Genomic DNA, 15,004 nt, shown 5'->3' with positions numbered 1-15,004 from the left:
CACCATCACCATCATCACCACCACCATCACCATCATCACCACCACCACCATCATCACCACCATCACCATCATCATCATCACCATCACCATCACCATCACCACCACCGTCACCATCATCACCATCACCACCATCACCACCATCACCATCACCATCATCGCCACCATCATCATCACCACCATCACCATCATCATCACCATCACCATCATCATCACCATCACCACCATCATCATCACCACCATCACCACCATCACCATCATCACCACCACCATCATCATCATCACCATCACCATCACCACCATCGCCACCACCACCATCGCCACCATGCTCTCCTCTTGGGGCGTCCAGGCTCCTTCCCGGTAGCACCCAGGCATTGCTGGGAGAGGTCAGCTCCCACCGCCCACCCTCACCTTCTGCCTCCTCCGCCATCTCCTCCTCGTTCCCGCTCACGCCTGACGCCTCCATCTCCTCATCCTCCACCACGGGCGGGAAGGCAGCCTCCTCACTGGCAGCAGCTGGTGCTTTCTTCTTCTTCCTCCGTGCGTTCCTCTCCTTCTCCTAGGGCACAGGGATAGCAGTTGGTCAGGGCCAGGGCAAGGGCCTGGGCTGTCAGCCCGGGGACTCCTGGTGCCGGAGGCCTGCCACAGCTGCAAGGGACAGTGATCCCATCCACGTGGTCTTGAGGGTGCCCTTCCCCCCTCGTGCCCCACTGCACGGCCAGACATGCCAGTGGTTATTTTTACCCAGAGCTTCATTCTTCCATCATGCCCCAGATACACCTGGGGCGCAACCTGGCCTATAGGCTGCCCAGACATCCTTCCGGAACAGATGAGGAAGGACTGCCTCTGCCTGGAAGCCCCCCATGATCGCTCCAGCCCTGCCAGCTGTCCTAGCCAGAGCAGTGACCACACCCTCTGGAGGACACACTGCCAGGCACGGTCAGTACATTGAAGAGAATGAATGAATGAAGCTTTTCCTTGCAGCCTCATCTGTCCCCAGCTGAGCCCCGGGGGACAGGCTAGCTTGGGCAGCATGTCATTTCACCCCACCAGCCTTTACACGGCACCCCAGGGGCTGAGAATACACGACGAATGAGGAGACAGGGTCCCTGCCCCACAGGCCACCTAGTCGGGGAGATGAGCAATCAACACATCAATTAAAAAGACGACTCAGAGGTGGGGGCATGGCTGCTGAGAGGGACAGACAGGGTGGGGTGAGAATGCAAGGGCGGGGCAAGGAAAAGGCTTCTCGGAGGAGGTGACATCTGAGCTGAGGTCTGAGTCGTGAGAAGAAGCTGGCCAGGCAAGGCTCTGGATGAGTGGTCCAGGTGGAAGGAACTGCAAGTACAGAGGCCCAGAGGTGGAACCAGCTGGGTGGTTCAAGGAACAGAAAGAAGGCCTTCGCTGAGCAGCCCTTCACTTCCTTCCACGCCTCCCCCAGGCCCCAGAAGCCCTGCTCCCCACGCATGGGGCCAGGCACCTACCCCCAGCTCATCATCACTCCTCCTTAACAGCTCCCGTCTTTGCACCGCACTGGGCCGGGGGTTCCAGAAGGGTGTCTCTTTAGCCCCATGCTGAGCCAGCCAGAAAGTGTGGATTGACTTACTGAGTGACTGAATGGGCAGCGTCCAGGGCTTGAACACACGGTCGGCAGAGTCGGGGTATATGTGGAGGCAGAGTGTGCTGGGGGTCCGAGGTGACCAGGGGCTCCCAGGGGAGTGGACTGGTCCCTAAGAGGAGACCCGCCCCAGTACAGCTGGTGTGACGGGAGGGGTCGCAGCCTGAGCCCTTTGGGGTCCCTGAGGAAGGAGATGGAACCTAAACGCTCCCAGACATGCCAGCAGCTCCCAGCGAAGGCCCTCACACTGGGCTGACTCGGTTCCTCCCAGAGTTCACGTCCACCCGAACCTCAGGATGTGACCCTTCTTAGAAATGAGCTCTTTGCAGATGTAATTAGGATGAGTTCATATTAGATTAGGGTGGACCCTAAATCCAAAATGACTGGTGTTCCTAGAAGAAGAGGGAAATTTGGACACAGAGGCACCCAGGGGAGGGATGCACCCCCAAGACAAGGAACGTCAAGGATTGCAGGCCACCCCCAGAAGCTGGGACCCCCAGAAGCGGGGAGCGCAGGGCAGGAGCCTCCCCTGGAGCCTTCGGAAGAAGCGGAGCCCTGTTGACACCTTGATTTCAGACTCTCAGCCTCCAGGATTGCAAGAGGATACGTTCCTGTACCAGTCTGTGGTGCCTTGTTACAGGAAACAGGAAACTAACGCACCTCCCCTCCGCCAATCCCCCGGCCCCCAGGAGAAAGCCACCATCACCGTGCGTGAGTGAAAACACAGCACAGCCCGCCCTCGGGCAGATGCTCCATCACCTCCAGGCGCCAGCCGGCCCTGCCCAGCCTGGCCCCTCACCCCGCAGGGCTGGGCGCAAGCCTCAGGGGTCCCCAGGCCCTGCCTGGGGGGTGGGATCACTTCCTGTCCTGCCTTCTTCCTGAGCAAACGGGGGACCTCGGGGTGCAGCCGCTCAGAATTCGGGGAGGAAGAGGGAAACGTCTGTTTGCCCGTTAGTCACGGTTTCCGTCACCAGCACTCGGCCAGGACCACAGCCCCACCCTGCCGAATGTCCACGGGACCACTGTGGGAACGCCCAGCTCCACCATCCGCCTGCCTCTGGGGGCTGGCGCACCCCGGTCCCAAACCCCGAGCTTCTCCCGGAGGGCCCCCCGCTGGAGCTCGCGGGGGCATGAGAAAGTTGTGTGGCCTGTGGGTTTGTGGGTGCAGCTGAGGGATCCCCCTTCTTCCCCAATCTATCTTTAGCAGACAGGGACTCACTCGAGTGCTGGAGCTGGGTGAGGCAGGCGACTGGCTGCCCGGGGGGTGGGGGGATGCTCGGAGCCTCGCAGGGAACGGGGGCTCCTATGGGCCTGGCTGGGATGCACGTCCTGCTGGGAACCTGAGGTCTCTCTGAGCCAGCAGCCCAGGCCACCTCAGGCCAAGTGGGGTGAGTATGATGTCAACACCAGAATCCCCCCGGCTCTGGGTTTCAGAGGCTGGGACTTAGTGTCCCAGGAATCATACCAAACCCTTCCACACGTGGCCCCGAACCTCAAGATCGGGGCATGTGTATGGAACAGGAGATGCTGGCGATAGTAGTATTGGTAGTTACAGCTGACGTCTGTTAAGCACCTACTATGGGCCAAGCATTCTTTACTTATTAATTCACTGGATCTGCACATCTACTCTGCGAATCAGAGCATGCCACTCTCTACCTCGAACTCTGCAGACGCTCCCGGAACCTCTTGATATAAAACCCAAGTCTTCCCCACTCCACACAGTCCAGTGCGATATAGATCTGAACCCCGCCCAGCTCTCTAACTCGCTCACCCTCCTTGGTCTGTTACAAACACACTGCCCTTCTTGTGCAAATGGGCTTACAATGCCCCGGGCACAGGGCCTTTGCACTCGTCACTTCTCTGGCTGGACAGCCTTCTCCCAGACACCCACATGACTCACGTACCCACTTCCATCAGGGCTTTGCTCATACATCACCTCCTCAGGGAGGTCCTCCCTGATTACCCTGTCAAAATCAGCTAATCTCATTCCCCATCAATCACTTTCTACTACTATCCCTCATCTATCTTCAGACCACAATCTGAAATTATCTGTGAGTTAATTTGTCTCTAGAACTACAATTAACTCAAGGGCAGGCATCTTTTGTCTGTTCTCAGCTGTATTCCCAGGACACCTGGAACAGCGCCTGGCACAGAAGAGACACTCTGTAACTACTAATTTAGATGCATGAACCTGATAGACAAAGACACTGGCCCAGAGAGGCAGAGACACTTGCCCAAGATCACACAGCTCGTGGGTCAAGAAGCCCAGACTTCAATGCAGGTCAGGTTCAAGTACCTCCCTGTCTGACCATCTCTCTCTGCAGGCCTGTGCAGCCTCAGATGGAAGAGGCAACAGAGGAAAACAAGGCAAGGCGGGGCCTGGGCTGAGATGGACAGAGACAGAGAAACATGGAAGCTGAGCCCGAGAGCCTGGATTCACAGATGGGAGAAAAGGGTAACCTTCGGTCATTAGGAGGGGGAGGGAAAACCTTGGAGAAGTCACTGGTGCCAAATGTTACATAACGCTGGGACGCGCTCCGCCTGCCCGCCCGATCCTGCTTCCTGCTGACGTCGCCCATAGCCACGCTCAGGCCAGGCCTGGTGCAAGGCAGGAGGGGACACCCGCTGACCCTCTGCTTCCCCCACTGCTTCCTCCACTGGCCGAGGGTGACGTGCCTTCCTGAGCTCCAGACGGGGCCCGGCCAGCAGGAATCACCAGGACCTGTCTCCCTCCCAGGGTCTGGAGGGTGTGGGACAGCATCTTGTGAGGACTGCTTGCATTCTCCAGTGACAGGGAACTCACCCAGGCACCATGGGTGTCCACTGTAAGGACTGACGGACCCAGGCTGACGGGCCCCCCATCCCTCACTGAGCTTTCTCCGCAGCCTTCAACTTAAGTCCGCTCGTTCGCTGTCAGCAGGGAACGAGAACCCGTCCCACTCTCCCCAACAGCCCTTTCTCGTCCACAAGTGACAAGCAAGGCTCCCCTGTTTGCTGGCCTCAGAACACGGCCCACTGGCCCCCACCTTCTGGTCCCCTGCTTCCCAGCAGGACGAGCCTCTGCAGAGTTCTGTGGGAGCCATGTCCAGTAATACAGGTACGGGTCCAGGAAGGGAAGCCAGGGGCCCCCACAGACTTGGGTTCAAACCCCCTCTGCGGTGTCTCCCTCCTGTCCTCAGCATCTTCACCTGAGGACGGGCCAATGGTGGCGACCTCGGGGGTCTGGGGGAGGGGCCCAACCTGGGCCTCGGGGTACCCCTGCTGTTCACGCCCCCTCCCCGGCCCACCAGCGTTGCTGCCCAGCCACCGGCATGTTCAGAGTCTGGGGACAAGGAGGACGACCGTCTCTATCAGCTTTGGCTACACTTCACTCAGACCAGCACAATCCACCCCGAGCCCGGCCCACGCTGGGTCACCCCTCAGCTCACAAACCTTCAATGGCTCCCGCTGTCCATTAAAGAAAGACCCAGCTCCCCTGCCCAGCAGGAAACCCCACCCACACGTATACCCGGGGCACCTGCCATTGCTTCCCTGGCATATAGTAGGCGCTCAGTAAAGGCTGGCTGAGTGTGTGATAAGGATAACGCCCAACACTTACTGAGCACAGACCGAGGGCCGGGGCTGGCAGCCTCTGCTGCTCACAGCAACCCTATGAGTGGGTCTGGGTCTTACCTCCTTTTACAGAGGAGGCAGCTGAGGCTGAGTGCTGAGGCCACGAACCTGCGGGCGACAGCCAGGAGGCCACAGAGCTGGGGTGTGAGCCCTCTAGCCCAGAGCCCTACTCCATACCATCGTGCTCGGCTGCCTCTTTGAATGAGCGAGTGAATGAATCAATCCATCGACTAATCAATCGCTCAGGCAATCCAGGAGCAGGCATACTCTACACCCAGTTAACAACCAAGGGAGACACGGCACCCAAGCCGCCAGGCATCTGGCGGCCATGGGCACATCACTACTGATGCCACCACCTCTGCTACCAATGATGCCACTATGGCTCTTAGTAGCACTCGCGACGTGCCAGGCCCAGTTCTAAGCACTTCACACCCATTCACTCGAATCATTCCCACAACAGCTCTTTGAGGTGGGAATTATCCCCATTTCAGAAGTGGGGAAACTGAGGCACAGAGAGGCCAAGCCACTTGCCCAAGGTCACACAGCTAGGAAGTGGCAGAATCTGGATTTGAACCTGGGTGTCTTGGGCCCACAGTCCCCACCCTGGCTGTTTCTGCACACATTATTCAAGAGAGCACCTTGAATGCCCCTGAGAAGAATGGGGTCAGTGGCTTTAAAATAAAATAATGATGATACTGATACTACTACCAGTAGTTAGCGCAGCTAACCCCCATGGAGCGCCCCCCTCTGGCAGGCACTCAGTCCTTTACATGTGGTAACTCATTTGCTCTTCACCTGAGTTCTCGGGGTAAAGGCTATCATTCTCCCACTTTACAGATGAGGAAACTGAGGCTCACGGGGTACAGCCACTGCCCGAGGTCACACAGGTGCCAAGTCATGAAGCTGGCGCTTGACCCCACTTTCGCCCTGGAGCCCAGGCTGCACCATCCACCTGGCTGGAATCTGTTTCCCCAACCCACCCTCTCAAGTTTCGGGGCACCCAGGGGCGCAGCAGGGCCGTGCCCCAAGGAAACCTGGAAAGTGAGGTGGGGGCTAGTAGGCTGTGAGAGGAGATACCTGTAACCCAACAGCCTGGGCGAAGCGGGCTGGTGTGTGGGCACCGGCTGGGCTGGGCTGGGCTGGGCTGAGCAGGGAATGGGGGGAGGGGAGAGGCAGGGAGGACAGGTCAGAGGGAGAAGGGGATGAAGCAGGAAGATCCCTCTGTCCCTGGGGCGATGCTCAGGGCCGCACTCCCAGCCCAGTTAATCCTGAGTTGGTGTGTAGAGGCCGACATCCCGCCCCCATCCAACCACCACCACGGCCAGCACCACCATCACAGAGCTGGATCCTATCTGCGCTGCGGGATCTCAGCAAGCGTTACGGACAGGCGCTCCTTGGCCTTGGCCCTCACTGAGCCTTCCACCCTGCCGAAACCAGAGTCCTGAAAGCTCTAGAAAAAAGCAGAGCTCCCTGTGTTTCAGGGGGCCCTGCCTGAAGCTCAGGGAGCACCGGGAACCAACTGCACAGCAGGCGGGGAAGGGGCAAGAGGCACAGCCTAAGCAGACACCACGGGGAACGGGCACAGGCAGGGGCCTAGCTGAAGGAGACCTGGCGGCCAGCCTCAGCCCTGACCACAGGGCCATGGCACAGCGTCCCCCTCTGGCCTAGGATGCTTGGGGTGGGGGTGGGGAGCTGGGGAGGGGTGCCCCCAAATTCTGCACAGTGCTCAAGGAGCGTTCAGAGAGGGTGATCCTGTCCCTGGCCCGCCTGCCATGCCGTGTGACCTCGGCAGCCTGCTCGTCCTCTCTGGACCAAGGAGGGCTCCATGGGGGAGCAACTCAGCCTCCCAGGACAGGGTGCACATACTTTAAACCCAGCACAAGCAGCCCAATCAGGGGGAGCGGGGAGGGTGGAGAGCTGTGCGCCCCCCTCTTGTACCTTCCTATCTACAAGGAAATACGCAGCCCGCCGATTAGAAGCGCGCGTCCTCAGGCCATGCAGCTGTGGGTGCAAAGCCCAAGCCAGCTGTTCATGAGCCTGGCTGAGCCTCAGTTTCCCCAGAGCTGAAATGGTGACAATGCTTGGCATGTCACAAGCGTGCCCAAAAGGGGGAAGGGAGGGGGATGGAGGGAGGGAGGGAAAGAGAGAGAGAGAGAGAAAGAGAGAGAGAAAAAGAGACAGAGAAGGAAGGAGGGAAGGAAGGGGGGAGGGAGGGAGGAAGGAAAGAAGGAAGGGAGGGAGGGAGAGAAAAGGAAAGGAAAAGGAAAAAAGCAAGCCACCCCCAAATGGCCCTCGCTTCCCAGTAACAGCTGCGGAGGAAGCGGCCTCTCCGTGGAGACCATTTACGGGCTCAGTGAGGCGAGCCTGCCCCGTCTGTGCTCCTGGAGGAGGGAAGGTCCGTGCCTCTTCTCAATCCCCTGGAGGCCAGGGCTGGGCCGGCTGCTGCCTGACCTGCCCACTCCTCCCCCGGGGTGGCCCTAAGACTGTGGGTTCAAATGGAGTGCGGGAGATGCTGACTTAGATGCGGGAGATGCTCCTCTGCCTCGGGGTCTTCATTCCAACGCGCTGACAGCCCTGAGTCCCTGGGGAGTCAGTGCCTGGCCCACCGAGCTCCTTCCTCCCTGCCCTGAGCCCTCAGAGGCACTACGGGCCCTCAGAGGTGTCTGACCGAGGAGTGCTGGGGGGTGGAGGTGGGGAGGCAGAGGTGGGCCTGCGCATCGCAGTACCCAGGAGGGATGCTTACGGCAGGGACCCACCCCTGCAGCATTTCCGGGGGACCACGGAGCGGGAAGCTCGAGGAGCTGAGACCTGGGCAAGAGAGCTGGCGTCAGACCCCTCCCCACCCAGGCTCCCGGGCTGCAGGTCTGGCCCACAGGTCTGGCTGGGATGCACAGGGCAGTGGCGGGGTGGGAGTGGCGACACTCACCATCTTCAGCTTGTGCTGCTGCAGGATCTCATCCAGGTTCTGCCTCTTCTTGTAGTTGAAGTAGAAGTTCTTACACTGGGACACCGTCTTGGAGCCCACCATCCGGGCGATGGCCGACCAGTTCCGGCCGTGTTCCAGGAGACCTGTGCAGGGGAGGGCGGCAGGTGAGGGGCGGCAGAGGGCTGGACAGGCAGCGGGGGCCCGTACCCACAGCCTGGAGGGCAGACAGAGCCCTGGGCGAAAGCAGCCCTGATCCCGGGGCTCAGGCTCACGGCACGGGTCCAGGGTTTCCGGAAAGAGATGGCTGGGGTGGGGGACACCAGAAGGGTGTGGGAGGCCTGGGCTCCCCGGGCTGCATGGGACAGCCTGGGCTCTAGGAACTGGAGGGGCAGGTGGGTGCAGCCCTGGGGGTACCCCTGCTGAGGCCACTGTCAAGGGTTCCGGGGGCTGAGGGCTGAGGTCTGGGGCGCAGACCCCGCCCGGGGCCCCACCTCTCCTCCTCCCCTGGCTGTCTTGACCCGGCACTGACACTCGCTCGCAGCTGCAGACGAGGCCTCGGGAGACGGGCTGTTTTCCGGCCGCACCAGGCCAGAGAAAGGAAGGAACGTGTGAGCAGGGCTGGGAGGGTGGAGTCCGGCTTGGGGTGAGCTGGCCCAGGATCCTCCGCGCCCAGGTTAACTGGGGCACACCCAGAACCCAGAGCTCCCCGTGGACGCCTAAAGGCCCACCCTGGACTCGGGGCCCACCAGGCGTGGTTCAGGGTCTGGGAGTGGACTTGCCCCCCCAAATCACAACCCCCCCATCTCCATGAGCTTCTCACACAGCCTCACAGATTCCTGATGTGGGGAGAAACGCCCAGGAATTGGTAGACCCCATCCCAAATTCACCTAGGGCAGAGAAAGTTCCCTCCATCCCCACAAACTCAGGCCAGAGCTGCACCTCCAAGCCCTCTGCCGTTCTCAATGCCACAGACACCAGGCTCTGCAGAAACATCATTCCCCCAGCTCCCCTGGAAGCCAGCCCCGAGTCTCAGCCCGTCTGTCCGCAGCGCTCCCAGCACACGCCTCGCACAGGCCAGCGCCTCTGCGTTTCTATGCCTTGCATCTCCAGGCAGCGCGCCTTGTGTGGCCAGGTCAGCCCGAGCAGGTAGGGCCTGCCCCCTTCCTGACGGCTGCAGAAGGGGCAGATGGGAGGCTCCGGCCTCCGGGGACTGCGGGGCAGGACTGGGCCCCCAGAGGGCAGCAGGCGTGAAGCCTGAGTCACGGTGCTGGGAACATAGCGGCCTCTGAGCCCCAGAGCTAGACTCATAAGGACTAGCGAAAGATCTCCCATAAAGAAGTTTGAGGCTGTTTTTCTTGCATCAAATCAAGCTGCAAGCGGGGAGGGCCACGACGGGTGTTTCTCAGGGGCGCGGGAGCGTAAGGGGCGGACAGTCTGTGTGGCGGTATTTTCTTTCATTCATTCATCCATCCATCCATCCATCCATCCATTCATTCAAACATGTGCCGGCGGCTTGCTACATACAAGGCTCGCACAGAAATAAAACGGCAGCGAAAACAGCATCAACAAACCACCAGGTCACACGGCCGAGCAACCTGGAGTTTGCAGAGCCCTGCAGACTTGGTTCCCTCTCCTCCCTGCTGTTGAGGCCACGGCTGTTTTCCCGTCCGCAGGACGGGGGAAACCGAGGCTCCAGGGGTCAGAGGAGCTCACAGCTTGTGGGGTGGGCCAAGGGGCCCAGGGGACGTGGGACCCAGGTTGTCTGCCCTGGAGCCTCGGGGCCCTGGGGGGTGGGGTGCTAGACTGACAGGCCACCTGCTCCCCTGCGGAGGCCACGGGGCCACATGGCCCCAGGGCAGCTCCTCAGGGTTCCTCAAGGACAGGCACGGAGGGGAGGGCTGGGGCGTGGGATCAAGTGTAACCCAGCCCCCTGACCTTTCCCTCCGCCTGCGCCCGCAGCAGCTGCCGCTTCCACAGGACCTGGCGGAGGACGACGGGGACGCGTTTATTTATATTTCCGCAGCCGGGGCCAAGAGAGCCCAGGCAAACACGCTGGGCCGGAACCCCGGGAGGGAGAGGGCGGGTCTCCCATCTGGGCCTTCTGAGGGGTAGGTATGTGGGGTGCGGGGGGGGGGGCGACGAGGGCCCGGAGCGGGGGGTGGGTACGAACCTCAGCGAGGTTGACATTTACAGACTCAACACATAAATAAGGAGGGCGCTTGGAGCTGGCTGGGGGGTTGGGGTCCTACTTAACTCCACTGGTGGCAGAAGCAGGAGCCGGGGTGGAGGGGTCACCCGGGCCTTCCCGAAAGCTGCTCTCGAAGGAGTGCTGGACTGAGCTGTCCAGGAGCCCCGCCAAGAACGTGCTGTGTGGTCTCCGCCATCCCCTCTGCTCTCTGGGCCTCAGTTTCTTCAGCTGCTGCGTGAAGGGCTGGGGTGAATGTCCTAGCATTGCTGGCTAGGGTCCCTGGGGTGGGAGTGGACGGGCACGAGCTTCCTTCCGGTTCTGGTTCTGGTCCCGGGAACCCCAGACTGAGGGTGCCAGGCACAGGGAGATGCACTTTAGACCCCTCCATGCCTCGGAGACCACATGGACCAGACCCAGCTGCAAGCCCCCCCCACCCCCCCGCCGACACCCCTCTACCTGGAGAGAGCACCTCTGAGCAAGCGCCAACCAAGACCCCCAAGATTCGCCCCAAGCACAGACCTCTTTCCAGGAGAGCCCCAGCCGACAGCCTGAGAGGCAAGGGAAGGGGCACCAGGAGAAAGTGGCTGGGGGAGTATAGAACTCCCGAGTCCTCCGCCCTGGGGTCCCTGTCTCCCCTGGGGTCCCTGTCACTGTGGCCCAAAGTCCCCCCCCATCCCAGTCCCCTCCCCGGAGCCACTCACTCACATCCTCTCATCTGCGTCTCCCCCTCCGCCAAGTTTTCCGGAAACATACGGCTTGGAGGATGCTCCAGGGCTCGGAGCTGGGAGCCGCGGGCTGGGAGGCGGGAGGCTGGGCGGCCCTGGTGCCGGCTCCGCAAGGCTTCTGGCTGGCGTCTGCTGGCGGCTCAGCTCGGCCTCACATCCTTCTCGTCCAACGGCGCGAGGGAGGGAGGGAGGGAGGAGGGAGGGGCCGGGCGGTGGGAGGGCGGCAGGCGGAGGCTGGCTCCGAGGAGGGCGGGGAAGCGGCTCCGTGCTGCGCGCCGTGGTGGCCCAGGGCTCCTCCGGCGCTGCCACCCCTGAGCCGTCCCCCCCGACCCAGCTGCGGGTGTGCGAGGTGCCCTTCGCCGATGCGGGCGGGCGGCGGGAAGGTGTTGGCTGTGCCAGGCGTCACCAGGGAGCACAGTGTCAGCGGCTCCTCTGGGCACCAATGTGCCCAGCGCGGGCGCTCAGCCCCCGGACCCCCGACGCCCCCGCGGGGCAGAATCCAAAGACCCCAGAGCCTCTCGGGCAGCAGCGCCCGGCAGCCTCGCTACGCGCCAGGGCTCGTCCGATCTTCCTGCTGCCTGACCCAGCGAGACGCGTCAGGGCTGAATGTGACCTCCAGACGGAGGCTCGCGGGAGGGGCGGGGGAGTGTGGCAGAAGCCCAGGTTCGGAAGGGGCGGGCCAACTTGGCACTGGCTTCCCCCTCCCTCTCTCCCCATCCGTGGCGGTGGCGGCGTCAGCAGCGGTAAGAACAGATGAGGGTTCAGAAAAACAGAGCTTCTCCACCCCGGCAGCCGGGAGCAAACAGCTTCTTCCGCTGTCATTCCCCCTGCGCTGGTTCCACCTGTGGTCTGCCCCCCTCCCAGCCTGATGCTGCTATGGTGGCCAGGCCCTTCGTGGGGGGCTCTGGAGGTCTGGATGGGCTGGAAGGCGGCAGTGGGTGGGCAGGGCTAGCCTAGCATTCTAGGAGGAAGCTTAGAATTTGAGGGGACTCTTCCAAGCGCAAATGAGACCTCCAATCCCTGAGGATGGGGGGAAGGGTTTGGAGCCCGTCAGAGGGCTCTCTGCTCCCCGAGGGTCTTGGGACTACGGCGGCCTCTTTCTTCCCTCTCTGAGATACCCGTGACGACTGGGTCAGCCCGCGCCCCGTACAAACACCTGCTACGGACGACCCAGGCAGCTCCCGGGAGGTTGAAAGTTAACTGAGTTGAACTTTGGAGCGAGAACCAGGTCACGACCGATTTCTCCAAATCCGGGGTCACTGACCTGCTTGTCCCTTCAGCCCTCAGCCTTTCCACCCTGCCCAAGAAACCCAAGGAACGACAGGCCACAGGTCTCTGAAGCATCCCGATACCCCTGCTTTGCCCCCCAGCCCTCGCCCTGGGCCCTGGGGCACACCCTCCAGGGCAGGCAACAGATCCCAACCACATCAGGGACCCCGGACGTCCTGCCTGAGTCCCATGATCCGTTCTCTGCAAGGGAGGCCCAAGACGGCTTTCAAGGATGCCAATCCCGTCGTGTCACTCCTCTGCTTCAAATCTTCCAATGATGACCCAAAGCTCTTGGAATCAAATCCAAAGGCCTCAGCGTGGGGCATGAGGCTCTGCAGAGCCCGTCCTGCCCCGCTGTCCAGCCTGCTTCCTACCTCTCCCCTCGCTCCAGCCACTGGAACCTTTTCTGCCCAGCCCTTGGATGTGCCCCAGGACATTTGCACTCACTGTCCCTGCTGCCTGCATGGCTTTTTCACAGCTCTCCTTCTGTCTTCCTTCAGTTCTCAGCTTCAAGTGATACCTCCTCAAGAGAAGCCTTCCCTGACCACTCTCTCCACAGTCGCCCTCCCAGCCACCCTGCCATCGTGGGGTTTTGTTATCTCCAGAGCACTTATCACTCCCCGAAATTAGCTCCTTGGCTCCACTGGTCGTGGACAGCCGTGTCTCTGCACCCACAACTGCTAGGCGTGCAGGAGGCATTAGGCAAATGGACAAAACTCCAGACACCCTGGGTATCTGGGTTTGGGAGCCCTCTGGGCATCCCCCCCAGGCATCTCTGCTGCCTCTCTGGGGCTCCCAATTAGGAGCTCCAAAGAGAGGAGGGAGCTGGGCAGTTTATCCCCTGGGGGGGTCCTGGACCCTCCCCTCCCCAGAAGAGACGTCAGGGAGTGCCCACCTCTCACACGAGGGGCACGTCCACACACACTCTGCCGGTGCCCCAGACGGCAGATTCTGCCAACATCCCCTGTGGTCTGGATTCCCTGACCTCACTTCTAATTCCTAAGGAAGGAGTTTCGTTCTGAAGTGTCAAGAGGCGGGAACTAGGAAGTGAAATTGACCAAGACAGGAAGTCAAGCCAGGAGGTCTGAGTCACAGACGTGGAGCGCAGAATGAGGTGAAGGAGCAGGGGGTGGCCGCAGAGGTGCCAGTGAGAGGGGCTTCTCTGCGTGGTGGCGTGTGGAGGCTTGGCCAGCCCACTCTGGCCGTCCTGGCTACGCTCGGTGGGGAGCTTCCCATACACTGTCTGGGGGCCCGGGACGAACTGTTCTCACGGGAGCAGTGACTCACCCTCCTCAGCTCACGTACACTGGCCCCCAGAAAGGCCTCGTCCCTGTTCTGTCCCTCCGCACGCTGCCACCCGCTCAGGGTCCCTGCTGTAGGCAGCTCTCACCTCTGGGGTCTTCGAACCTGTACCAGTAGCCAACCTCCCCCCCGCCCCTGCCATGGGCGAGTTCTGATAACCTGGGGGCAGGAGGAGCCTTTCTAGCACCTGCAGTCACCACACTGTCATCCATCTGCATCCTGGGAATGTCACAGCTGCTCCCTCGGGAAACCAGCGTCCGCCACCCCCTCCTCGCCCCCGCCCCGAAACACTCGCTCCCTATTACCCCAGCCAGCCCTGAAGTTTTCTGTTCCCTTCATGAAGAAGCACAGGCCGCCTACAAGAGGGACATATCCACACCCCTCCCGCCAAATGCCACTTTCCAAGAGAAACTCCAGTTTGCAAAACAAGATTTTCTGCCTAAAACACTGTCAAAGGAGGGGGGAAAAATCCAGCAGACTTAGTTCTGAGTCATGCCACTTCCTTATTTTGGAAACTCCAAGCCCTGGGTGGGTTTGACTTGGACCCAGCCCTTGGTTGGCGACCTTGCCAGGAGCCTACTGTGTATCTGAACCTCTGACAGTCCCGCCAGTCCCCGGGGGGATTCGGCCAGACAACTTCACACCTGAACTTGGACTTACCTTCCAAGTAAGTCCAAGTTAACTTTTCTTTCCGTCTACCCTTTTCAAAATAAGCCTCGGTGCCTACATAAGCCTCAGCTTCAGCTATTACATCTGCAAATCACAGTGACGATGTGATCTCTCAATACATGATCAAAGCCAATGATCTCCCAATACATGATCACCTATTAAGATGAAAAAAAAAAAATCACCTGTGTGCGACCCGACACCCTAGCACTTTGGGAAAAATGCCATGTTATGTGTTCAATGTCAAGTTTTCCCATAGAGCACAGCCAAGTGGTTTGCTCCCAGGACCAAACTATGTTATTTGCTGGGCAAGTCCCAGCTCACTGCCCCCTTGGGCCTCAGTCTTCCCATCTGTGAAGCAGAAGGCGTGTGTGCATGTGCACGTGTGCGTGTGCATGTGTGCGTGTGCATGTGTGCGTGTGCGTGCATGTTGTGTGCGTGTGTGTGCATGTGTGTGTGTGCACGCACATGTGCGTTCGCAAATATGGAGAACTCGCCTTGAGGGTCCCTTGGGAGGATTAAGTAATATCATTCGTGCAAAATGCTGGAACCAGCCAGCAGCCACCACGTGGTAACAGACATCATCACTGCTGTGTAACCTACCAGAGGGCTCTTTCCCTGAGGAAGCACCAACTGGAACGCCCACGTGTGGATTTTGCCCCTGGGAGTGCAGGTGGGCTGGGAGATGCTTGACTTTACTT

General features: G+C 60.5%; 1 protein-coding gene across 22 annotated transcripts in view; it reads right to left on the bottom strand.

Annotated features, from left to right (window-relative positions):
• NCOR2 (nuclear receptor corepressor 2) overlaps nucleotides 1-15,004 on the bottom strand; it is a 222,235-nt gene that overhangs the window by 48,486 nt on the left and 158,745 nt on the right. For all 22 annotated transcript variants that reach the window (XM_082667549.1, XM_082667548.1, XM_082667559.1 and 19 more), the window contains 2 exons: nucleotides 8,154-8,296; nucleotides 409-556 (listed from right to left, as the gene is read on the bottom strand). In XM_082667549.1, coding sequence (XP_082523675.1) covers nucleotides 409-556; nucleotides 8,154-8,296 — 291 coding nt within the window. The remainder of the gene's footprint in view (nucleotides 1-408; nucleotides 557-8,153; nucleotides 8,297-15,004) is intronic.

Source organism: Grampus griseus (genome assembly GCF_964374135.1).
Source record: "Grampus griseus genome assembly, chromosome: 12".
Lineage (NCBI taxonomy): Eukaryota > Metazoa > Chordata > Mammalia > Artiodactyla > Delphinidae > Grampus > Grampus griseus.
The sequence above is the reverse complement of the archived record's forward strand: the minus strand, read 5'-3'. Positions and strand labels throughout refer to the sequence as shown.